The 27,040-nt window shown below is 41.3% G+C and overlaps 1 protein-coding gene across 1 annotated transcript in view; it reads left to right on the top strand.

The window, feature by feature from the left end:
- The first annotated feature begins 20,665 nt into the window (after positions 1-20,665).
- Positions 20,666-27,040, top strand: part of LOC126482002 (cytochrome P450 2A1-like) — a 67,264-nt gene continuing 60,889 nt past the window's right edge. Inside the window, exon 1 of the mRNA XM_050105968.1 lies at positions 20,666-20,834. Within this exon, the coding sequence (XP_049961925.1) occupies positions 20,666-20,834 (169 nt within the window). The remainder of the gene's footprint in view (positions 20,835-27,040) is intronic.

The following is a 27,040-nucleotide window of genomic DNA, read 5'->3' as shown; positions in this document are numbered from 1 at the left end:
TCGATTCCTGTTCCTTCTTCTATCATATCAAACAAATCTTTCCCCTAAAAGAGGCTTTCAATGTATTCTTTCCACCTATCCACTCTCTCCTCTGCATTTAACAGTGGAATTCCCGTTGCACTCTTAATGTTATCACCTTTCCTTTTAATGTCACCGAAGGTTGTTTTGGCTTTCCTGTATGCTGAATCTGTCCTCCGACAATCATTTCTTTTTCGATGTCTTCACCTTTTTTCCTGCAGGAATTTCGTCTTAGCTTCCCCGCACTTCCTATTTGTTTCATTCCTCACCGAGTTGTATCTGTGTGTGCCTGAGTTTCCCGGAGCGTTTTTATACTTCCTCCTTTCATCGATCAGTTGAAATATTTGTTCTGTTACCCCCGGTTTCTTCGCAGTTACCTTCTTTGTACCTATGTTTTCCTTCTCAACTTCCGTGATGGCCCTTTTTAGAGATGCCCATTGCTCTTCAACTGTATTGCTTACTGAGCTATTCCTTATTGCCATATCTATAGCCATAGAGAACTTCAACAGTATCTCGCCATTCCTTAGAACTTCTGTACCCCACGTCTTTGCGTATTGATTCTTCCTGACTAATGTCTTCAACTTCACCCTACACTTCATCACTACTGCATTGTGATCTGAGTCTACATCTGCTCCTGGGTCCACCTTACAATCCAGTATCTGATATCGGAATCTCTGTCTGACCATGATGTAAAACGAAATCTTCCCGTATCACCCGGCCTTTTCCAAGTATACCTCCTCCTCTTGTGATTCTTGAACTGAGTATTCGCTATCACCAGCTGAAACTTGTTAAGAACTCAATTAGTCTTTCTCCTCTCCCATTTCTTGTCCCAAGCCCATATTCTCATGTAATCTTTTCTTCTACTCCTTCCCCTACAACTGCGTTCCAGTCCCCCAAAACTGTTAGATTTTCATCCCGCTTTATATATTGTGTTACCCTTTCGATACCGTCATACAATTTCTCGATCTCTTCATTTTCAGCTTGCGACGTCGGCATGTATACCTGAACTATCGTTGTCGGTGTTGGTTGCTGTCGATTCTGATAATAACAACCCTATCACTGAACTGTTCACAGTAACATACTCTGTGCCTACCTTCCTATTGACAACAAATCCTACTCCAGTTATACCATTTTCTGCTGCTGTTGATATTACCCTATACTCATCTGACCAGAAGGGGGACATGAGAGAAGCCTCCACGAAGGGTGTGTCCTGACAACTAAGCCTTACACATCCGGGCGTCCCCTGGGCGTCTAGGTATACCTAGACGGCTGATTCTCTCACACCAGAAGCAAACAAACATGCGAGTAAATGAACGGTCCTTATCAGTGCCAACTTTAACTATCATATTTATAAATACTGAAGGCATATCATCAGCCAAAGAACATCTGTTATCCAACCTACGCCGTGACAAAAAATGCGACGTCCTGTGTATACAAGAGACGCATAGAGATGAGCGACAGAGACGACCAAAAATACCGGGCATGAAACTAGCTGCAGAAACACCGCACTTTCAGTATGGAAGTGCTATATTTGTAAGACCAGGGCTTCAGATAATCAGTGCTCATTGCACCGTAGAAAATAACATCGAAGTCATCTCAGTGGAGCTGAGTAACTGCGTGGTTACCTCTGTGTATAAGCCCCCTTCGGCTGCATTTTTCTTCACACCACCCAGGAACTTCCACAACAGCAAGACGTCTGTAGTAATCGGTGACTGTAACAGCCATAGTCATTTGTGGGGATACTCTGAAGATGACGAAAATGGGGAGGCAGTCCTCTTCTGGGCTGAATCCTGCCAGTTGTCTCTTATACATGACAGCAAGCTACACCCTTCCTTCAACAGTGGCAGGTGACAACGTGGATTTAACTCCTATGCCACCTGTATAAGGTATTGGAAAGGATGATCCTCCAAAGAATTACAGATATGATAGAACCATTACTGATCCCTCAACAGGCAGGATTCAGACAAGGGAAGAGCTGCACAGTACAGGTGTTGAATTTGACACAGCATATAGAGGACGGCTTCCAAAGGCGGCAGATGACAGGAGCGGTGTTTATAGATCTTTCACCCGCCTACGACACTGTCAACCACAGACTCTTGTTGCTGAAGCTATACAACCTCACCAAGGACTACAAACTAACCTGTCTAATTGGAAATCTTCTGCAGAACCGAAGATATTTTGTGGAATATCAAGGACAAAGAAGCAGATGGAGGCAGCAGAAAAATGGGTTGCCACAGGGCAGTGTACTGGCACCCACCCTCTTCAATATATACACTAACGACCAGCCGTTACCAGAAGGAACACAAAGCTTCATATATGCAGATGACCGAGCAATCACAGCACAAGATCACAGCTTTGAGAGGGTGGAGCGGAAGCTAACTGATGCTCTGAAAGAATTAACTGCCTATTACAGGGACAATCAATTGAAACCAAATCCTTCTAAGACCCAGACCTGTGCTTTCCACCTCCGAAACAGACAGGCTAGTAAAACCTTGCAGATAGATTGGGAAGGAACCTCTTTAGAACACTGCAAGACTCCAAAATACCTCGGAGTCACTCTGGACTGTGCTCTTACATATAGGGAACACTGCTTAAAAACAAAGCAAAAAGTGGCTGCCAGGAACAATGTGGTTAGGAAGCTGACTGGAACAACATGGGGAGCACAGCCAGACACAGTGCGCACGTCCGCATTAGCCCTCTGCTTCTCTGCAGCTGAGTACGCTTGCCCAGTATGGTGCAGATCTACACATACAAAGAAAGTTGATGTTGCTCTGAATGAGACATGTCGTATCACTACGGGTTGTCTAAGAGCCACACCTGTGGAAAAACTGTACTGCTTATCCGGCATAGCCTCCCCGGACATCCGAAGAGATACAGCAGCACGGAGTGAAATGAAGAAGGCATTAACATCCGAAGCCCACCCACTACATGGGCACCAACCGGCACAGCAAAGACTTGTGTCTAGAAAGAGCATCCTTCACAGTACAGAACCACTCGCTGACACTCCACATCAACACCGGGAGAAGAGATGGCAGGTCAGATGCCAGCATCTGGAGGAGTGGCTGATCCCGCAAGAAGTTCTTCCCCCAGGCCACACAGAGAAATGGTCCATATGGAAATCACTCAACCGCCTGCGTTCTTCTGTCGCAAGATCCAAGAGTAATCTGGAGAGGTGGGGCTTCCAGGTGGACTCTCTCCAGTGTGACTGCGGAGCTGCCGTGCAGACATCAACACATCTACTACAATGCACATTACCTACAACTGTGTGCACCATGGAGGACCTCGTAAACGCTACACAAAGTGCACTGGACGTTGAAAATTTTTGGGCATCAAAAAATGGTTCAAATGGCTCTGAGCACTATGGGACTCAACTGCTGTGGTCATCAGTCCCCTAGAACTTAGAACTAATTAAACCTAACTAACCTAAGGACATCACACACATCCATGCCCGAGGCAGGATTCGAACCTGCGACCGTAGCAGCAGCGCGGCTCCGGACTGGAGCGCCTAGAACCGCACGACCACCGCGGCCGGCTTTGGGCATCCACCGTATAGATTAAAATCACTTTATGTTTGACAACACAATCTGTGTCTAATCATTTATTTCATTCTTCACGAGTTTAATTTATAAACCATAATGTATGTATTTATGTAGTAATGTATCTATTATTGTTTTTTTAGTTTGCTTCTGACACGATAAATAAATAAATAATCGGACCAGAAGTTTTTTGTCTTATTTCCACTTCACTTCACTGACCCCTTCTATATTTAGATTGAGCCTTTGCATTTCCCTTTTCAGATTTTCTAGTTTCCCTACCAAGTTCAAGCTTCTGACATTCCACGCCCCGTTGATGATTCAGTCTTTTACTCATGGTAACCTCCCTCTTGGCAGTCCCCTCCCGGAGATCCGAATGGGGGACTATTCCAGAATCTTTTGCCAATGGAGAGATCATCATGACACTTCTTCAATTACAGGCCACATGTCCTGTGGATACACGTTACGTGTCTTTATCGCAGTGGTTTCCATTGACTTCTGCATCCTCATACCGTTGATAATTGCTGATTCTTCCGCCTTTAGGGGCAGTTTGATACCCGTAGGACAAGATAGTGCCCTGAAACTCTGCCCGCACGTCCGCCCTCATTGACAGAGGCGTTGGCAGAATGACGGTGACTTCTTCTGCCGGAAGTCTTCGGCCTCCAATACTGATTATTAAACAAAATTTCAGCAGCAGCGGGAATCGAACCTGGGACCAAAGACATTTTGATTATGAACCAAAGATGCTCCCCCCCTTTTTTAAAATATCATAACCACTTTCTTTCTTCCTAAACCACGGGTGCCGACAGAATTTTTGCGCAACAGGAAAGGAGATGCTATCTGTGATTTATGGAATTATACACTTTCCTTTTATGCAAATGGCCAAAAGTTAAAAGTGGTATCATAATACACATCACTAAAATTGTTAATAGGATTACAGAATCGTTCTGACAGATTAGCGTGATAGGCACTTAAACTGAGTGAGTTTACTACAAAGTAGTTCATAAACCAGGAAGTTAGCGTACAAATATGGACACAATGAGAAGAAAAATTGGAGTACTGCAAACAGTAAGTCAAAATATAGCTGAGTGGCAGAAGCAAGAGATGTAAGATATAAATCATTGAAACAGCAGCAACATTTTGTGATGCATGATGGCTTACTATGCAGATCAATGAAGTGTGTACCATGCATTGCAGGCTGAGCAGTGTCCAGAGACGAAGTTTTGCAGCAAATGCAGGAGCACATGTTAGCAAGTCATGACAGTTGCAAAATTGTGGCCAGGAGATTTGCTGGAAAAGCTGTGGAAAACTAGGAAACTTGACATGGAAGAGCACACAAAAAATGTATACCTTGTGCACAAAGGGCTGATCTTAGCCATCCAAAAGTTTCACTGCAAAAATTTGCCAAAAGCGAAAAACCATTTGAAATGATTGGATAAGATTTTGTAGGACTATTTCATATAACTCCTGAACGGAATAACTACATGTTAACAATAAGGATCACTTTTCCTGGTACAAAGAAACCCAGACAAATCCAAACAAACAAGCTAACACAGTAGCGCAAGCCATAGTAAATAACTGGAGCCTCAAGTTTGGAGTATTGGAGACTATAATAACAGACCAAGGGCATAAATTTTGTATCACGTCTATTGCTTTACATTTGCAAGAACAAATCTCTTAAATCCACAAGGAAATGGACAAACAGAAATGGTTCACAGGACGATTTCCAATATGTTAAGTCACTACACTAACAGCCAATATGATAATTGGGAGAAATATAAATTCGTAAATTCAGCTAACAATTCTAAAGTTCACTCCAGTTCCAATCTTGCACGATACAAGTTGGTATAGCGCTGGAAAACACCATCTCCTTTTGAAACGATGAAATGCAAGCTTGAAGCTAACAGAGAGTCAGTAAACGAATTCACAAAACGTCTATGGGAAGTGTGGCAAAGAGTAAAACAGGCCAATAGAAAAGCTTTAGAACCTCTGAAACAGCAGAGGAACGTATAGGTAAACTACAGTAACACAGAGTAGGTCAGTGAGTATTATTAACCAACTCATATACACCAAAACACAAAACCAAAAAAATTTTAACTGAGTACCACAGCCTGTAACAAGTCATTGAAATGACCTCACTGCAAATTTTAATTTCCAATTGCCAACTACAAGCTCTGTAGTTCACGTTAATATGGTTAAACTATTCAATGGAGCTCCTGATGCTTTACAACAAGTTCCACCAGTTACAAGTCTGGAAAAAAGCATCCAAAAACGCTAGGACACAGACATCTAATGACTATCAAGTTATGTACAATATGCCTTATGCATGCAAATCGCGAAATAAAATATTTTGGTCAGATATTTTTGTATTGGTTTAGAGTTTACTGTACACTCGTTATGTTTAAATGTTGCTATGTATTTACTGACTTATCGTGACAGAGTTCAGGAACTGAGTTGAGTAGGGTACAGTTTGTTTTCTTTTTCTTCACGTGTAAACACGTTTTCTCAAGAGGGAAGCAATTGATGAAGCATTCTTCAATTAGATGTCATACCACCATGGACGTATAGGGAGGTTATTTTTATCCTGATAACACTTCACTTAGTCAAGGGAAGAGTACCCAGTACAATTTGGAAGAGCTGCCCAATTTTGGAAAATTGTCGTCCAGACAACTGGATGGATTAAACAGTCATCGGTGAAGATTAAGATAAAACTTTGAAATGTGGGAAATCCGAAATGATGTGTGCAGGTTACAGTAGGTGTTGACGATATGACATGAAGAAGTGCAGGAAGAGAATGTTTGAAGGAAATGGAAAACGAGTATCATGAGCTAAGACTCTCATACGAGAGAGAGAGAGAGAGAGAGAGAGAGAGAGAGAGAGAGAGAGAGAGAGAGAGAACACATGCAAACCAGTTGACGGATATAGTAACACACGTTCATCAGAAAGGAAAATAAGATGGTTGTTTGCACGAGGGAAGATACTGAAAACCGTATTTGGCATAGCAGACAGCGAAGACATATGAAACCTAGATAGTAGACTAGAACAAACTCAAGAACTATTATTAATCTCAGAACAAAGGGAAGTTTAGAACCTCCATCATTAGCACAGTTACAAGAATGTACAAGGGAAAGCATGACGATTCGTCCAGCCAGAGCTATACAGACTAATGCACAAGCAACTGAGGTAGAGCTATTATTAAGGAAAACTGCGGTATCAAAGTGCCAATGGGAAGCGCTTGCCCCGCAACCACATTTCCAGAAAGTGTTATGATACTGGATATAGTCAGTTTTCTCGCTAGAAATTGTCATCATAAACTGTTACCAAAATGAAAAGCTCATTGTCATGACCAAAGTAGACTACTCAACAGCAAGAGAAAATTTCGTCTTCCAGCTACTACCATGGGCTCACCTACGATCCAGTTCTTATAACATGCTCTGTATTGGCTGGAAAAACCGCAAGAAGTGTTACTCGCCCATTCATCAACACGTTAAATTCCGACCTATTGCACTCACTAGATGAGCTGATAGCATTACAAACAGGATGAATTTTGGCAGAACAAATGTTCCAACATATTCAGAACTATACAGATAAAGAACAGTACATCATGACGATAAGCATTTTCACCAACAGTACTCTCACGATTCTATTAACAGTTCGTGCATTCTGCTTTTGTTTGAGACATAAAATTAATACTCCGCCGGAATCATCAACCCACCAAACACCTGCCCAAATTTAGTATCATAGTAAAATAGTGTAACATAAAGCAAAAATATAAATTTGTGTTAGAAAATAGGACTCAACAGACACAATATAAGATTGAGAAGAGAAGAAAAAACTTTTTCAGTAAATTTTTCAAACATTTAAATAACGTAAAAGTGTACAGTGTGGAATTATCTATGCAACATGCCTGTCATGAGATTGCTTCAGAGCAAACTAAAAGAAATTGGAATGAATTTGCGAAAGGAGAGGGAAGCGTTACTCAACAGGAATGTATTATATTAAGGACAAGTAAAATTTTTAAAAGTCCCCTGCCGTCAGCACCAAACCAAGGCAGGCGAGTCCAAGGCCCATGTAACAATCAGAACGACAAATAGCCAAAGACCTGACACTGAGAACAGAGTAACAAACCTGGAAGATATTGTGTCAACTCATGTGAGCAAGAGGCCTGAATCGTTGACTCATCGACATGACCTCAATAAGGAAAAGACATAACGTCATTCTACGTGCACAGCTTAATTTTTTGAGACAGTAAAAGTTTCACAAGAACACCTATAAGTCTGTTGACACGGCTGAAGGCCTGAAAGCCATTCTTGCGAAATAGACCATATTTGGTCATCGCCAACCAAGCATAACGCCACTGTTTTAGACTAGCAGTAGCAAATACCAAGCTCCCGAGCCTTCCGAGACATTGCGTTGCAATACACCAGCTATGAGGCTGAGCCTGTGATGTGGTGCCACCATTCACCAAGATGACTTCCAACTTAGAAACTGCTACTTGTCTGATTTGCCGTAGTTGGTCGCTGTGAGCTGCTGACGTTGTAACCTCTAATGAGAAGACTAGGATATTTTTACCTCTGGCTTGCTGAGCCAAACTGATAGTCTTTGATGCCTCATCCATTTGCCCCAGAAATTGGGAGTCATGCTAACCGCTGCTGCTCCAGACTAGTATATGTAAGCAGTCACTTACTTCCCTGGCCTTCCTTGGTGGAAGGGTGACACTGTGCAGAATTGCTGAGAGGTTACCCACGCACATACCTTCAATCTCCATGAGAGTGCTCTGTTAATACACAGTCGCTGTCCTGGGCAGAACACCTACTCTACAATCTACACTGGCCGCCAGTGAGACCTGCCCCTGCCTAACACCAATTTAATGTGAATGGATGCTGCTGGGGCGACGTCCTTCAAAGATTGATAAGACCGTGTAAACGCGTTCCAGGGCCATCCAATGCCCTTCCGTTGGCTTGGACGCCGCCAAAGAGGAATACACGATTGTGAACGTGTCCAGCACCCTGACCTACCTGCTCCACCGCACTCCAAACTTCATCATCCCAACAGTAAGGGTCTCCACGCAGGCCCCTAGAATACTGAATCGAACCTTCGATCTCAAAGGTATAATCTAGACAGTAGAGGATCACTTGGCACTGTGGTCACAAATGCTGAGGTCAGCACTGTAGTGTCATCAACATTCCTGGAATTATGACCTCAGCGTATCCATACACATTCACCAAGACTGTTTCAGCACTGTGCCAGGAATTCTGGCATCATCACATCCCCAAGGTGGTGACATAATCACTCCTGGAATTATAGAATCATTGTGTTACTGCCCTGTGAAGGCAACCACCCCAGTCCGCAGCCCCCAGCAACTCCATGACCTGCTACCTCCTCCCCCTACTCCCCCATTCCATGCAGAATTAATGTGCATGCAGTGTTGTTTTGCTCCTGCTCTACTGTAGAAAAGCTGTGAGCTGGCAAAGCATATGATTGGGCCATCACAAGGATGACTTGATATGTATGATATTTCTTAACACATAATGCTACCTTGTCAATGTCATTTCTTCACTGTCTGTATGAAAGTCTAGATCTCATTTGTTCAATTAATGAGACGCTTGTTTTGGTCAAGAAAGACTTTAACAAGTCTATTTGTTGAAAATATCTATCAGATAAATTTTCTCAAAGCTTTCTGCATCAATATTTGAAATGTATGATAATGGGGGAATGTATGACTGTAGACAAAAAGGTATATTTTTCAACAAATAATGGCAATTCAATAGATTGGCAAATCGATGGATTTCCTTAGTAGGTCCTCCAGCACAATATTCTTCATATGCTGGAACTATACACCCTTTTTAAAATGTCTGTCCATTCTTTCTCCACGCAAGAGGCGGTAATGACAATATAACAGAAATAAATTATCTAGAAAAACCCTCACTGCGATTTCAGTATATATTCATCCATCTGTAATAATTATTATGAGGTGTATATGACAATATACTTTTGGTTTTTGTATTATTATTACAGTGCCAGTAGGGCTGCAACTGGAACAAGAAATGGAGGTAATCCACACATGACAGCAGTAGCAACAGTCGACAGGTGTTTATAGCAATCAGGAGGAATGCTGTAAAATTGTCACTATGGAAATAGATATGTCCTACAAAAATGTATTTATTTACTTTTTTCATTTTCAACCCATGCAATTAACAGCACACACACACACACACACACACACACACACACACACACACACACACTCACATTCACACACACTTCCAGTCTATAAAATGCCAACATTTGAATTGGCTCTAAATATCTGAGAGCCTTGTTGATAAACACACTGATGTAGGACGTGCTAACTAATAGATATGACCAATTGTCGTTGCACAGTGCAATGCTTGTGATGATGTAAGAATAATAACTTTAGATGTCATGTCAATATGCCGCTGAGCTCACGGCATGCTGTGTGAATGTGCTACCTTTCACTCTGAGATGCTTGTCAACCACAAGTTGCAATATTCAGCCGGCCGCCGTGGTCTCATGGTTCTAGGCGCGCAGTCCTGATCCGCGCGACTGCTACGGTCGCAGGTTCGAATCCTGCCTCGGGCATGGATGTGTGTGATGTTCTTAGGTTAGTTAGGTTTAAGTAGTTCTAAGTTCTAGGGGATTGATGACCACAGCTGTTAAGTCCCATAGTGCTCAGAGCCATTTTGAGCAATATTCAGCACTCAGCACATGTCATCATCACTTCTAGGTAACAGATGCACTGTGTCCTCAGGAAGCTTGACAGTGAGCATGATCGCTCTAAATTTAACATCAAAGATAATTATAGCCATATGCCTTTTACTCATGATGAGCCGCTAGTATAGGTAGAGTACTCTTTTTTTTAAAAAAAATTGCGAATAGTATATACTCACAGCAATCGATAAGTAGTTCACCCACTTGTGAGGGGACCATCAAAGTGTAAAGATGCAGACACACACACCCGGGCTCCCTGATATGAGACATTAAGTATTAGCACCAATTGTGGTGAATAGATTATGAAGGCGCCAAAACAAATATGCTTAACTAATAATTCTTTTCCTTGTAGGTGAGGATGCAGCATGGAAATATTGCTGTTCAATCGAACCTACAGTTTAAAGACCAGTGGCAGTTAGCATCTCAGTATCAGCATGATATCAATCCAGGAATTCTACCCAGTGGTGGCATTTGAAAATCTCCACTTAATGACATCAAGGTAATATTATCCAAGGTGAATCACGTCGACTATGCTATGTGTCAATGGATATTTCAACGTTGTTCCATGGAAACAATGGATGCCCTTAGTTTTATACAGCCAATGTCTAAGGAAATTTCACTGCATTGCTCCAAGTAGTCTCAGAGAACATGCACGTTATATATCACATAACAGCATTTGGGGGACAGAGTATTAAGTTATTGAAGAACATAATGCTATTCAACAGAACTTGCAGTTGTTAAAATTATGACAGTTGTAACAAGCTTAGTCTCCCGCGGAAATGTTTAAACCAGTAACACTATGGATGGAGGTATGAAAGAAGAAGAAGAGGGGGGATGTGCTATTACAATTTCACCATCTATCACAGTGATTGTGCGTAAGACAGAACGTGCAGGGTCATCAAAAGAAAATCATATATGTTTGATAATCACCCTACACGTTTAACCAAGAATGCAAAGCAAGTTGGGAATGAGTAATTTGAAAGAACACTTGTTGTTGTACTGTTCAGATAAGGGAAGTCACATCAGTCATTTCAGAGCTTCAAGAAAGATGTAGCATTTAATACCTATGGAGGCAGTTGTTACTGAGCTCCACAGGCTAGTACACAAGACATTCTCTTGTAGACATGTAATTGTACGAGGACTGGGTGATATGACAGGCTGATCTCATAGACATGTGAGAATACTCATAATCAAATGAAGGTTGCAAGTAAATTTTAATGCTCGTTCAGTAGACACATACCCAAAATGCGTGCAGGCTTTGCTTGTGAAGGTAAAGGCAAAGAAGGATGTTACACAGATGTTTGAACAATTGCTGCAGACTGGAAAAAATCTATGACCTAACAACTCCCAGTTTTTCCCACTTGGTAACTTACAGTTTTTCTGGGACAAAAACGTGTATGGCTTATTGTATGACATATAAGCAAAGTTTTAATCATCTTACTACAAGTCTGATGATGGTTTTGGAGTCAAACTCAACACACAGAAGTTTAAGGATTTATCATCTATAAATTGTTCAAAGCAATGTGAGGTCGTGAAGACTGGAAGTTGAATGTATATATCGAATTCTAATCATTGCAGAACTTCACTGCAGGCACCATAGCGTACGGATTACTTCTGCATGATAGCCTCATAAACTACTCGTCCCTAATTGGAATTGTGCAATGTATAGTGTAAAAGTAGAGGTTACCCACATGTAGAGTGTTTTACAACGACGTCTCGAATTGCAAACATCATCATAAATGCACAAGGATTTTATGATGAGTTACAGCAGTTTGTATTGAAGATGTTGCATTCATCACATTCTCCGACCCAGATAAGTATTAACAAGGTATTCCACAATCGAAACTCCCCCAAATCGTTTAGTTCAGTGTCGTGTGCTAAACTTCAGAAAACAGAGGCGTGGTTGGCACGATTTTAAGATGCAAAACCCTGGGATGATGATGAAGTGGTGAGTGAACGTGTGATGTCATGGCTTCCGACTAATGATCATAGATTATGTCAAAGGTCGTGAGAAGATGACCTGGTTCCAAGACAGTTATAAAAATGCCTCTGTTCAGAATTTCAAAACACCCCAATACCCAGACCTCAACCAGCTGAAACGTGGACGAGTTTCTGAATGCTTCAAAAAATGTACAATTACTGTTTAATTTATTTACCAATAATTAAACTGTTTTTTCTAAAAAGCTTTGTATTCATTTATTCACTTCATATTTTTCACCTCTTCACTTATGGGCTTCAGATGAGTATTTAAAACATATTGTGTGTCCTACTCGTACCCTCCTTGCCTCCTGGGCCAGCAGGCTCAAATTCGAGTGGTTCAGCTGTGTCTGAAGCGGACTTGGCCGAGAGCTGGAAGAAACTTGCTGAGTCATCCGCATGAATCACGTATCACAAGCACTGCAACACACTGTTTGCCAGCAGCTCCGCAGTACCACCAAGGATGTCGTCTTACATCATAGGCTCTTTCGAGCTGGTCCTCATTTTCCGCGTGTGTACACATGATCACGAAAAAATGAATGACATCATTGTTTTACCAGGATCGCTTTCCACACGCAGATGGAAATGCATGACAGCTCTTTGCTACACTAGAATCGATGAAGCGCATGTGGAAAAAAATCTAACGCAACATTTGTCAGACGAACTGTACAGAAATTTTCACAAAAATACCCTGCTGGAAGTGGTTCCTCGTCATCACACTAACAAGCGAACATGAAAACAGGCGAGTCCTGTACATGCCCATGAATTATAAAGGACAGGTTTCAGAAATTAGTGCTAGGCAATTTCACAGTACCAATTTGTAAATTGTAAGCCTAATCAAATTACTTTTCTTCAGATTCAGACACCATGTGAATAGAAAAGCCCTGAAATTATCGGCTGCAGGTGTCTATAATCTAAAGTATGGAAACTATCCAAAAGTTTATGTAGGTCAGACTGCCAATATGTTTGAAATACTCTTCAAACATCACACTTCATGTCAGAATAATAAAACAGTATTTGGTGAAAATTTTCTAACACAAAAGGATGCTGTTTGAACTACTGATATACATTTGGAAGTGCTGCAAATAGTGTTCAAGGGCACTTCCTGAAAATATTTGAAGAAACAAAGATTTTTACACACCGTCTGCAACAGCCTAGCAACACATTAAATCAGCATAACATTTTATTAACAGTGCATTTGTTAGAGCCTTTGAAAGCGTCTTTCAGTCGCCCATATCACAACAGAGCAGAAATGATGAACAGTCCCACTCACCAACAAGAAGAGTATTGGCAGCGCATTGGCTCAGCCACCGTCCTAGCCAACATGCAGACTAGCTTCCATACGTACTGCAAACCCATTCCAAACAACGCCACCAAGCCGAAACAAATACAACTAACCATAACTGTCGCACCTTGCTCCCTGTAACTTCAGTTACCGCACATAGTTTCATTTTCATAATTTATTGTTTTACGCCTTTTATGGTTTTATACTTTTAATGTTTTTAAAAAAAATTTATGACACTTCATACAGTTCTAGGTCATTTACATAATTCCACTTACGTAATTTTACGATCTTTTTGTCTTCTACTATTTATACAATCATTTTTGTAAGCCTATACTTTCAATATTACGAAGATAAAATTTTTATACAGTTTTATTTTCACACTCTAAATATCTTAAGATACTATTCAGATTTCATTACTTTATTTCCACTTTCGTAATCTAATATTTATCCCCTTTTTACACTTTTACAGTCCGCGACTGATAGCTGAGTGGTGTCATACCTAACGGCCTGGGTTCGATTCCCGGCTGGGTCGGAGATTTTCTCCGCTCAGGGACTGGGTGTTGTGCTGTCCTTATCATCATCATTTCGTCCCCAGCGACACGGAAGTCGCCGAAGTGACGTCAACTCGAAAGACTTGCACCAGGCGAACTGTCTGCCCGACGGGAGGGCCTAGCCACATGGTATTTCTGTTTTACATTTTTACACATTCATTCTGGTATTTTAGACAAGGCTTTTTTTTTACATAATTGACCTCTCGAAATTTTAATGCAAAACCCTCTTCTGTTAAACTCATAACATCCCTGCCACTATCCTTTCCTTCCCTTCCTCCCCCCCCCCCCCCTCCCTTCCTTTGCCTGCTCTCAAACCATCTTGCTCCAGTTTATAGCTCTACTATTTCAATCCATTTACGCTTCACATACACACTGTTGGACGCTATTAGTATTTTAATGAAAATTTTTACATAATTGTATGGTCTATTATTTTAGCATAACCCCTCTAGTTAAACTCATGGCACCCCCAGCATTCTATCACTGCTTCTTTTCCCCTACCGAGCCAGCCTCTCACTCCATTGCCCCTTCCATTTCCTGCTCTCCCATAAATCCATCATAAATCTATTTAAAACATTCACCACTGTTGCAAAATACTGTACTGTGCTATGTGGTTCTCAGTAGACAATACGGATAGCTAGTACAACTACTTAAGTAAATTTATCTGCTGTGGCGCTACAGACTGCTCCAAAATTTGTCTACTTTCTTAACGATAAACACCTCTGATATCTGAGCCTCAACCATCACTTTATCACACATAACAAAATTCAGTCCATCACTTGTCCATTTACGTGCTGGTTTACCATTCCACCCCAGGATGTCAGTTGCGACGAAAATCCGTTTCCGACCTCCTCTCTTGGGTTTGCAGTCCAGGAATCAATGGTCCTTCAAACTTCTACTTAAATTCGTTATACATAGCTAAATTTTTTCCAGTTTTGGAAAATATTATTATAGTCTATCAGATCCCCAGTAAAACACTTAGTTTCTGTTTCCCATTCTCAGTGCGTTGCTTTGTCACTCCTTCACCAGCAACAATATTCTGGCATTTCACATTTTTAATCTGTGAATTTACTACATCTTTCGTAACATTACCAGAGTTTTGATCGTCAGTGGAACACAGAATATGTACTTGCTGTTCCTGCTGCGCTGCTTTGCAAGAGTCTTCGCCTTCAATGTCTTTAATCTGGCTATCAACTACTATGTCCGTTAATTCACTGCTTGTCTGTTTGGCCACTTCCTCAAGTGTATTTAGCTCTGACTAGCAACCCTCCACACCACTACATACCTCATCTTATTACTCATCGATTCCACTTACTACAGGGTTCTCGACACAACCGTTAACAAGACCAATATTAGCTACAATTTTGCCCACTTCTGCTGTAATATCTTTCCACTTATTCTCAATTAGCCGATGCCATTGTCTGTTCCACTCACTGCATCCGACCGGTAGCTGCCCAAAGTCTCGAGCGCAGCACGCCTCTCCATTGCTTCTTTCTTCCTTCTTGCGTTTCCTCCATGTCCACTTTCCACATGCTTAACTACTACTGCTACACATTAGCACGTGCAGAAATGTTGCAAATTCTAAGCTCAGAGCCTCCGCACGAAACTGCCTATAATGCATTCAGGATCTAGAGCACAAAATTTCACTTGTGGAATTTTTTGATGTAATTTCTAACTTCCATATATCTATTGATAAAACTTTTTTTACTAGTTGCGTCGCATTGTGGTGATCATTTTGATATGTTTGGGTTTGCCTTACCATTCTTTCTTTAATAATTACAAATCATAAACACATTTAATACTGACTATCTTTTGTAAGTATTAAACTCTTGCCAGTGTCGAGATTTACTTACTTAAGAACAGACAAGCTGCCGGCATCTTTTCAACTATTGGGTTGAAATCTTCTGAGTACCTGCGTTAATCCTCCTGTTGTTGCTGATCATACAGCCTTGCCATAGGAATTCTCAGATGCCACTCTAGGCCCAAAGCTCCTCCAGCCTAAACAACACTTAAATTCAATCCCAAATGTTTTCGTCAGCCTGTGATTTATCCAGCATGTGTGTTAAGTTCGTGGTCCAATTTCATCCTTTTTCCGAAAGAATTACCGCCATAAAATCAATAATAACATGTAGAATACCAAAAAGGGAGATAAATATTGCTTTACGTACTCGCTTCTGGCTTGTGATAGAAATTACTCGAGTTATACTGTGCCTGCGGATACATATGAAACAAGTAACATCTGCAAGCATTATAACTTCAAAAGCACCTCGATCCTCATCGCAGTCCCAGACCTGCCAAAATTCTAGAGGTAGAACTCTAATTATTCGGTACATGCTTACTGTCTGGATGTAAATGACAAAAAGCAAACCATGAAACGGGGAACCTCTACTTTTCCAAAGTAGTCGGTGATTTATTGCTATTCTTCAAAGGTGAGAAGCATCACTACATCTTGGCCAAGGGTATGTCTCACCTACTTTCCTCCAGATTGTCGAAACATCATAGGACATTTTTGCTGTAGACACCTCAATTCTTTTACTCCGAGTATTTAGAAAAACATCTGACTGACTGCTTGAGCGAGGAAAATGTGGAAATCTCCATTGAATAAAAAAACTCTTAAAGTTCAAGAATGTCCAACATCAGGAACACTACCCCTTTGTTATATACGCTGACTTCGAGTGTTAACTAGTTCCTGTGGTATGCTGTGAATGTGATCCCAAGACCCCTCACACCACTTTCAAAAAACGACACATACCATATGCAACTGTATATCAAGGTGGACGCTCATATGATACTACGCCAAGCAAATTTGAATTATACAATAGGGATAATCCAGCAAGATAGTTGCTCTCCAACCTCGAAAAACTTTCGTTGTATGTTATTATTTATGGCAAAAACATTCCAAGGCCAAATCGTGAGAGAATGACGCCTTATACAAGCAGACAGTTGAATTTTATATTTGTGGCCTGCCATTGGATATAACAGATGAAACGGCACGTAGATACCATTGTCATCTATTGGAAAAGTTGTGCACTGCAGCTAACACTGCATGCTACTTGAAGTACCAACTGCCACGACAAAAACCGTTTTTTTTTCGTAATTTTAGCGGTTGTGATACTCATTTTATTGTTGAGCACTTAACATAATTTTGCGTTGAAGGCTGGACAGGTCAGTGTTAAATCTGACAATGTAAAAAAATACATTTTCATCCTCCAAATGAATCATATCTAGAAGATCGTTTTTGAGAAATTCCAGAGTGTATATCTGGGTGGATACACTCTGGATCCTCCCTTCTATTAACATGCGACAGGACTTTCGTGTCATGAACTGTTAGAAAAGAAACACATAACTGAATCGACCTGTTGTCAGATTGAAAGATGAGATCCAAACTGTGGTACTGGTAATGAATATGTACACGAGGAACACCTGGAATATCCCATCACTTTGCATGATCTGCACACGACTTAACACTGTGTTTCGAGTGCCTAGTCCCACAAAATACTTCTGGCCCGAAGACAATGCGGTGGAATAAGCAGAGATAAATGCTACACTGCAGAAACCTTCAGCAGTGTCTCAGCTTGGGGATGCAACTTGTTACAATCATCTGTATTATCTCCTTCTACCATCACTACAGGAATATCCAGTCAAGTCTCAGGTTGGGGATGGAACTCGCTAGAATCACCTACGTTATCTCCTTTGACCAGCATGCCTGGTTAAAGAAGTACTTTGATGTTAATAACGAACAGAGTGATTATGAGAAAGATTTTTATAAATTAGTGAATAATTCAGTCGCGAAATTCATTTAGTTCACTTTTAGGACTGGTGTGAGGACTGCATCCTCGGGCATGGATGTGTGTGATGTCCTTAGGTTAGTTAGGTTTAAGTAGTTCTAATTGTAAACTACTTTCAGATTTCGCTCTCCAGCTTTTTAAGTAAGATTCAATACAGTCACGCTCAAAAGCAAGCACCATTGTACACAAGTAAATGCACACCTTCATTCCAGAACAGCTCAAATGGAACACACAAGCAAAAGAAGATTCTGCACTCCTTCAGACGTGCAAGCCATGTAGAGCGTCTCAGCGCCCTCAGTTGTCATTGGTTGATGCCCTTCTCCTTTCAAAGATCTTCGGCAAGATAAACTAGCATGACAGATGTTGAAGTGAATATACGGAAAATCGGTCATTGGATGCAGATACGACAGCAGAGATTATTCATGCGTAGTAAACATGCAAGAGGAAATGTGTGTGAATTCCTAAGGGCTGGGCAGAGTGGCCGAGTGGTTCTAGGCGCTACAGTGTGGAATCGCGCAACCGCTGCGGTTGCAGGTTCGAATCCTGCCTCGGGCATGGATGTGTGTGATGTCCTTAGGTTAGTTAGGTTTAAGTAGTTCTAAGTTCTAGGGGACTAATGACCTTAAAGGTTAAGTCCCATAGTGCTCAGAGCCATTTGATTCGAGCCAATTCCTAAGGGACCAAACTGCTGAGGTGACTGGGCCCTAGACTTACACACCATTTAAACTAACTTATGCTAAAAACGCACACACACACACACACACACACACACACACACACACATATCAATGCCCGGGGGAGGACTCGAACCTCCCGTGGGAGGGCCTCGCAATCCGTGACATGGCGCCTCTAACCAAGCGGCCACTCAGGGCGGACCATGCAAGAACATAGGAGGAAGGATAAATATTAGGGTTTAATGTTCTGTCGACGTAGAGGTTATCAGAGATGGAGCACAAGCTCGGAATGTTTCTGGGATGTGGAAGGAAATTGGCCATGCCTTTCAAAGGAAATAGCACAGGATTTCCCTGGAGATGTTTAAGGAAATCACGGAAAACATAAATCTGGATGGCCAGACATGAATTTGAACTGTTATCCTCCAGAATGCGCTAACCACTGCACCATCTGGCTCGGTGTAAGACCGTAGTATATGAAAGTTGGCAAATTATAACAGATTACTTTCAAGATTTACTTTTTATGTCAAAACGAAGATCTCATGTGTAGCAGTTGCTCTAAAAAGTGGACAAGAAAATAGTTTTTCTCCTTTGTGTGGATATTACAGTTATTTATGAGCCACTGAAAGTTCAGTTTCACTTAGATGTTTTCGTTTAATACAACTGACCAGAGCTAATTTTTCTTTTTACATACACTATAAGACAAAAAAAGAACAACGCATGACAAAGGAGCTATGCTAAATATCGTCAAAAACTAATATTCATACGGTTACTGACCAAAACACAAAACTGCAAACTCTGTCACCCAGTGGACGAATCTATGACTTTGCAGGCCAATTTCACCGCATACCTGACATGGGTAGTGAACATGGGACATATCAATACCAGGACATAAAGTTATTGCGAATTTTATTCCATGTGCTCAGCTGGACAGTAACTATTAGTCACACACAGTCACATGAATAGTATACACAGATATCAGCGTTTGAGATAGGACGAGTAGCTAGGTTAAAAGAAGCTGCTTAGAGTAATCGGCCAACCGCCCGACATTTGAATAGGAGCGATACCACTATCTGACGACGTTGCCAGCAATGGGTAAACCTTGGTTAAACACACTGTCAAGAAGGAAGCGGACAACCTACTGCGGAAACAGAACGTGAGAACTGAGCAATCGTCAGAGAGGCGCTCAGAGCCCTGGATTCATTGTTATCAACAATCCGACATACGTCTGATGCATCAGTGACCACAATGACAATTAGTAGACAGCTTACAGTAAAGATTCTGAACTAAGGGCGCCTCTTGAGCCGACTACTGTTGACCTCTGTACTCCAACGCGCCCATTTGCAGTGATGTCGGGCACATTTTCCCTGGAATCTCATTGACCGGAGTAGAATTGTCTTCAGGTATGAGTCCTGCTTAGAATTGAACCCCGATGACCAGTGAAGACGTGTCTGAAGCAGCACCGGACAGCTGCGGGATACCAACCTGACTGTCGCCTGCAATACGGCTAGGAATGATGCTCTGGGGTGCCATTTCATTTCATACCATGACCACCTTGATTGTTGTCCGTGGCGCCTTTGCAGCAGAGAGGTACGTCAACGATATTGCATGCCCCATTTTGTTGCTCTTCGTGGCAAACCATCCTAGGCTTATACTTCGGCAAAATAATGCCCACTTTCGCATGGCGAGGGTTTGTACTACTTGTCTCGGTGCTTGCCAAACCCTGCCTTGGTTAGCAAGGTTGCTGGATCCCTCCCCAGTTGAGAACTTCTGGAGCATTGCGGACAGAGGCCTCCAGCAAGCTTGTGATTTTGACTGTCTAACGCGTAAATTGGACAGAATTTGGCATGGTATCTCTCAGGACGACATCAAACGACTCCATCAATCAATGTCAAGCCAAATAACGTACAAATACTCCACTACTATCCGAGCTTGTTCTGTGTCTCCAACGTCCTCACACGATTTGTCCTATTATTCTTTCCTTTCTTTATCCGTTTGCCTTGATACAGAATTTTGGGTCTGACACCGTCAAACAGTTGCTGATGGATATGTGTGTCGGTTGCACAAGTGTATCAGTGGTGGACGCAAGCTGTGGCTGGAGCAACGCGCCTTCGTGATGCGTCAGCTGCGCTCACTGGGCTTCAGTGGGGCTGCCATGCAGGCTCAGGTGGGGAAGGAGGTGCGTGCCCTGTTGGACGTACTGAGCAATAGTCGTGGAAGGCCAACACAGCTCAATAAGCTGCTGGCGCCCTCCGTGCTCAACGTCATCCTCCAATTCTGTGCTGGTGAGTACACCCGTCCACTCATGCAGTGCTAACTAGTCTCTGTGATGTGCTACCTAAAAATTTCGAGAACCGCCTCTAATAATCATAAAACATGCACCACGTCTTAATGTCCACCTTCAAAGTAGTCTTCGCCCGCTTGTACGTAACACTTCCTGGTATTTTTCCCTTTCTGGGTCAAATGACTCTGAGGACTGTGGGACTTAACTTCTGAGGTCATCAGTCCCCTAGAACTTAGAACTACTGAAATCTAACTAACCTAGGGACATGACACACAGCCATGCCCTAGGCAGGATTCGAACCTGCGACGCAGACTGCAGCGCCTAGAACCGCTCGGCCACTCGGGCCGGCTTCCCTTTCTGGAAGCATTGCTGGAAGTCTGCTGGATGAACAGAACACAGTTGTTGCAATACCATTGGAATCTATTCTATATAATCAAACAGCTGCCCTTTCAACTTCAGTTTTATTTTCGGGAAGAGGAAGAAATGCAAGGGGCAAGGTCAGAGGAGTAATAACAGTGAGAGACTGTTATGTTATATTTTGCCAGGAATTCCCTCACAGTGATCGAGGTGTGTGCATGAAGCATCAACCAGTCTTTGTTCTCCCATCCCTGAGACTGTTTGCATGTAACATCTTCTCTTAATCTCCTCAAAGCATCTCTGCGACTGCCTGACCACATGGAAGAAATTCCTTATGTTCAATTCCATGGACGTTAAAAAAGAAAAAGAAAAAAAAACATTAGCATTGACTTGGTGTTGCTGCGAACTTGGCACGAATTTTTGGGTTGTGAAGAGAATGGTATCTTCCATTGCTGTTTTGTTCCAGCGTCATGTTTGCACCTGGTGGGCAAAATTGTAACTAATATTTTTCCTCTGTAAATCGATTCCACATTAACGCAATAGCACATATACGAAATTTTGCTGCCATTTGACAATTACAGCTCTCACTGGATCTCTGCGAGTCGCTGCACCTTACTTGTAACACCCTGGTACTTTCGCGATTGTTCCCGGAGTCGGATATAATGACGTTGGTCCGAGGGTTGACTCCCGGCCATCTTTATTCGCTTAAAACACTCAGATCTTCTTGCTTGGCTTAAAGCTTCCACACCAACAGCCTCCTCTAGCATGCGGAGCGTTTCAGCTGCAGTTTTGCGGCGTTTAAAACAAAACCTAATGCAGATGCTTTGTTCCTGCATATGAGTCATTTCGAAATTCGCAGACACAGTAGAACGCAGTGTAAATAAATCAGCAACAACGTACACCACAACGCACTTGCAATGTCGTCACGTGAAGACTAGCAATTGAAAGATATAACTAGAGGCGCCTAGCAGCAGAAAATTGTGCTACTGATTGTTTGGGCGCAGTATTAAAATTTTAGGAATTTTTGGGTTGCACCTCGTAAGTGGTGGTACTTCCTCTCCTTTTTATATATCTAATAGAAAATCTCTGTAGAAATTTACACAGATTTCGCAAACAACAATCGTGTGAAAAACGTGTCGCTCAGCTCGTCCACGAGACCAAGAACACAGCGAATACTGGTGCCTAGATTAATGACGTCATCCTTGACTACCGAGCGAGGTGGCGCAGTGGTTAGACACTGGACTTGCATTCGGGAGGACGACGGTTCAATCCCGCGTCCGGCCATCCAGATTTAGGTTTTCCGTGATTTCCCTAAATCACTCCAGGCAAATGCCGGGATGGTACCTCTGAAAGGGCACGGCCGACTTCCTTCCCCATCCTTCCCGAATCCGATGAGACCGATGACCACGCTGTCTGGTCTCCTTCCCCAAACCAACCAACCAACCAACCAATCATCCTTGACTTTTAGGAGCTCTTTTGATACTGCTACGTACTGTATCTGGACAGCATTCGTCTCGTATCAGTATTGTTACTGGACTAAAGAGTTCTTAGTATGGTCTTCAGACATAAAAATAACTTTGGGCTGTGACCGAAGCGAGTGTTGCATGGCCGTTGCCATTCGCACATAATGCTGTCGTATATAGAGAAGTCCTTCTTTATAAAATTGTTGCGAAATAGGGTGGAAGACCTACAGAGGACTAACGTTTGGTGCAGGGGTTGGCGCTTGGCCCGCCACATAAATTTTCCGACACTAAACACCCAGTGAAGTAGCACAATGACGGACACTAGACGTCATGGTGAACCCTCTTGCCACGCTGCACATCATTGAAGCTTATAGGTACATGGCGGACATATGTTTAACTCGCAGGCAGGTATGAATGCAGTCGATATTGTCCATGTTTTAGTAAATTATTGTTATCGCTATTATTATTAAGGTTTATATTAGAGTATTTTTGGTATGGTTAGTGAAATACTTGTGTAAAACCCGCAAAGGACGTCAATGTTTTTCACCATCTTGGAGAGCACAGCTTTTTTTCTGAGGTATGGGGCTCACAAAAGCTGACACCGCATTGACCTGTAGTAGACAGAAATCATTATAATGTCATATTAAGCTCTTTGACTGTATTAATAGATAGTCTTTTTCTGTTCCGTGAAGTTATGTTACAACTTTTTCATTATTTTCAGTTTTTGTCTATGTTCACTCTCAGTTTGCTTACTACCTTTGCATTTCTTTTCTTGTTGATAGCTTTCATTCAGATGAAAGTGCGTTCCCTTACGAAACACGTTGCAACTAAGTCCTCCATTCTTGGATACTTCTAATTTATAATGCACTTTTAACATACAAAAACTTTTGAGTTACGATTAATGAAATTGCATGAAGTTCTCCTTCCATTTTCAAAACGAATTCCATAAAACTTCCAGTTAGTTTCATTAAATATCCTCTTGAAATTGTGCGAAACCAGTTCTTTCCTGTCTCTTGGCTAAATTTCTGCTGACTGCCGTGAACCCAGACCAGCCAGTTTATTGTTTGACACTTATCCTTTGAGCCAAGAAGCCACATTCAGTGTCAGAATACCACGATAATTAATTAAAAACAACATGTTAAAAAGAGTGTGGTAAAGAGCATAAAAGGAGCACATTTTAAGTACTACAGACATGGCATGACACTAATACAATACTACTGTCAGTGCTGAGTACATGGTAGACTGATGTTTGGTCATCGCACTGTGCAGGATACCGATTCACACACGGTGACCAGCATCTGAAGACGCTGCTTGACCTCATTCACGCGCATTCTCGCGTCTTCGACATGGCTGGAGGTAAACTCAGCGCCATGCCATGGTTGCGTTTCATGCAGCCTGAGGCATCGCGTTACAACGCAAACACAAAGACGAATGAGATGGCGTGCGCCTATTTTTTGGTAAGTACTCTGCTACTCAAGTCTCATTAAACTTATGTCTCTGTATCCACTTTGGGTTTAAGGACAAAAATTTCACAGCCTGGCAGTAAAAGACGGGTTTTTAAGTTGAAAAGGGCTATTTTTTTTTAAATTGCACCTTTTGAGGATTCCACACATTTTACCACACAATGTTTCAGTCAGTATATGCCTCCTCTGAACGACTGTAAAATGTGGATCTACAGCTACAGTATGCTCTAACGATTTCCAACTACATTTATTTAGATGTGAGAGTAGAAGGCAAAAGAGAGTGGCGAATCGGGGAAAGGGGTACAGCTGGTTACTTCGAATCCTTCAGTTTTCCTATTATCAGACACCTTTGCTGGCAGGTACAGTGACGTGATTTTTTTGTGTAAATGTCCTTCATATGACGAGAGAAACTTGTGTTGCCAGCTTTCAGCCGCGAAGTGCAAGGGCTGCCGGTTGTACAAAAGCTATGTATTTTTTGACAAAATGTTCATCCGAAAGCAGTGTCTGTCCCTTTACACACTCACGCACACACACACACACACACACACACACACACACACACACACACACACACACACACACACACATGCACATAGACATAAACACACACACAGACACAAAGTAATGTTCAACCCTCACAAGGCACAACAAAGTCCACCAATCCTAACTATGAAATAACGAATGAACAAGTTGGTTTTGAAAATTATACAATATGTTCAGCCATTATTTTTTATGTAAACTGTACAAACATGAATACACAGACTGAAAATTGTTAGTAACCTAAACTTTCTAAGGAATATATGTATTCACGAAGTGTGATTCACCAAGATATTGTGATATTATTGGATTTCAGACATTTTGCATATGAGAAAATGACAGGCATCGAGCTGTAGTTTGTAATGATACTAAGCATGACAACACGAGAGTAAAGAAACGAAATCTGTTTATAACGTGCGCCTATACCAAGACGCGCGGCCAGCGTTTAATAGGTACTTTTAAACACTATGACTCGCTGGGCGCAGATATTTAAAATTATTGCCGCAGCGCTTGATAGCAAGAAGCTGCCAAACAGAAGAAAGAACAATTTATCATTTGTTAGGAAAATTCTAGAGTCTTTATAGTTAGTTGTACCTCTGGTCGCCGATATGTTAACATGTACTTCATTACCTTTGATGTTTGGTCGCCGACTTGTTAAGATGTGTTGTGTAGCACCGCTACAAGTTATATTTCATTTAGTGTGAAAAACCACATTATCATCAAGAAAGAAAACGCTTTTGTAAACCTTGTGACGATAAAAAATACTTACGCGCACGCCAGGACATTTAATTTTTACAAAATATCACACATACAAAAGCAGCGATTGTTGGACTGCTCCATGTATGAGAAAAACATAAAAATGTAAGTTTTGTATTCATTGTAAATTTGTTAATGTTTATAGTTTAATGCCTTTGTTCTTTGAGAATATATTGATGCTTCACCGTACAGAAAATCTATGCTTATTCTTTTCTTTAAATAACCACAAATAATGTTTATGTTTAAATGAACTTTGTTACAGGTTCGCTCTTTATCGCGGTGTCTCGATTGTATTTGGGAGACCATTAATGTGTTCAGTTTCCGATCTGACAATTTTTTTTTACAAAATTACACTGTTTTGCATTTTTTTTATTATTCAAATAGATCCCTTAGGTAATTTCATTGAAGAGTCTGATTGCGTGAAAGCAATCCGGGTTAAGAGGTCATTTGAGAAACTATTTTCGCGCAATCAATCTGTACGTCTCCTGAACAGAATCGAGAACCGACGCATCGTCGATCATTCATTAATTTTTCTCTCTTTCCAAGACGTACCAAAAAAAAAAAACGGTCAAGGAGAACTGCCGTGAGTACGCAATCTAGTGTTAAAAGGTTGCATTCTTTATCTTGTCGGCAAGCATTGCCATAAATTATCATCATCAATGTTATATTTGGTTAAATGTGAAAAGCAAATACCTTTTAACGCTAGAATATGCAGATATTTTAATATCTGATATTTTAATATCCACAAGTAAACTAAAGAAAAAAATTTCAAATAAACATAGGTCCGCAAATGTTCAGTTCCGGACTTTTTGTCAGAAATTTTGCAATTTCGCTGATATGAAGCAATCGCAAAACTGAACAAGCTTAAAGTAAACCACGATTTCCATTTATTTTGTTGTTATTGGTCTGGTGAATCTAATAAAACATGTCCAAGACGTGAATCTGCAGTAGTTTTCCAGAACATCCAGAGAAGCAAAGATTATTATACAAGTAAATTTGTTTACTTTTCATTAAGAATGTAGATATGTATATGCCATTCTTGGCAAACGTTAGTGAATTGCTTCAGTCGTTTCCTAACCTTGAAATGAGTTAATCTTTTGTATTGTTCAGAGAAAGAATAACAACAGTGTATTTAAGTGAAACCACATAGTAACTGTTGTAGTTTGTAAATTATTTATAAAATAGGGATGCCTTCCAAATTTACGACAGAGGAATACTCCATTACGGTGCTTATTTATAGCTGCAGTTAAGGAATATCGTGTACGTTATCCAACTCGGAGAATTCAGAATACACGAACAATTAGCGAAGTATTTCCTATGTTATGGGAGACAGGTTCTCTACCTAGAGTTCATAATCAGTAAAAGTGCTCGATGCATGAAGAGGATGATGAAGATATTATGGATGCTGTTCAACTTAGCCTGGGTACCAGTACACAACGTATCTAAGGTGTGGCATACAATGAAGTACAATAATCTGTATCCTTACCATAAACATCCTGTGCTTGGAGTTGTGCATCTGGTTAAATTCTAATCAGCAGTTAGACAAATACATTTTATTTACTGATGTGGTACATTTTACTCGAGATGGTATAAACAATTTACATAATGAACACATATGGTGTGAAGCAAAC

The sequence above is a fragment of the Schistocerca serialis genome, chromosome 5, assembly GCF_023864345.2.
Source record: "Schistocerca serialis cubense isolate TAMUIC-IGC-003099 chromosome 5, iqSchSeri2.2, whole genome shotgun sequence".
Taxonomy (NCBI): domain Eukaryota; kingdom Metazoa; phylum Arthropoda; class Insecta; order Orthoptera; family Acrididae; genus Schistocerca; species Schistocerca serialis.
The sequence above is the reverse complement of the archived record's forward strand: the minus strand, read 5'-3'. Positions and strand labels throughout refer to the sequence as shown.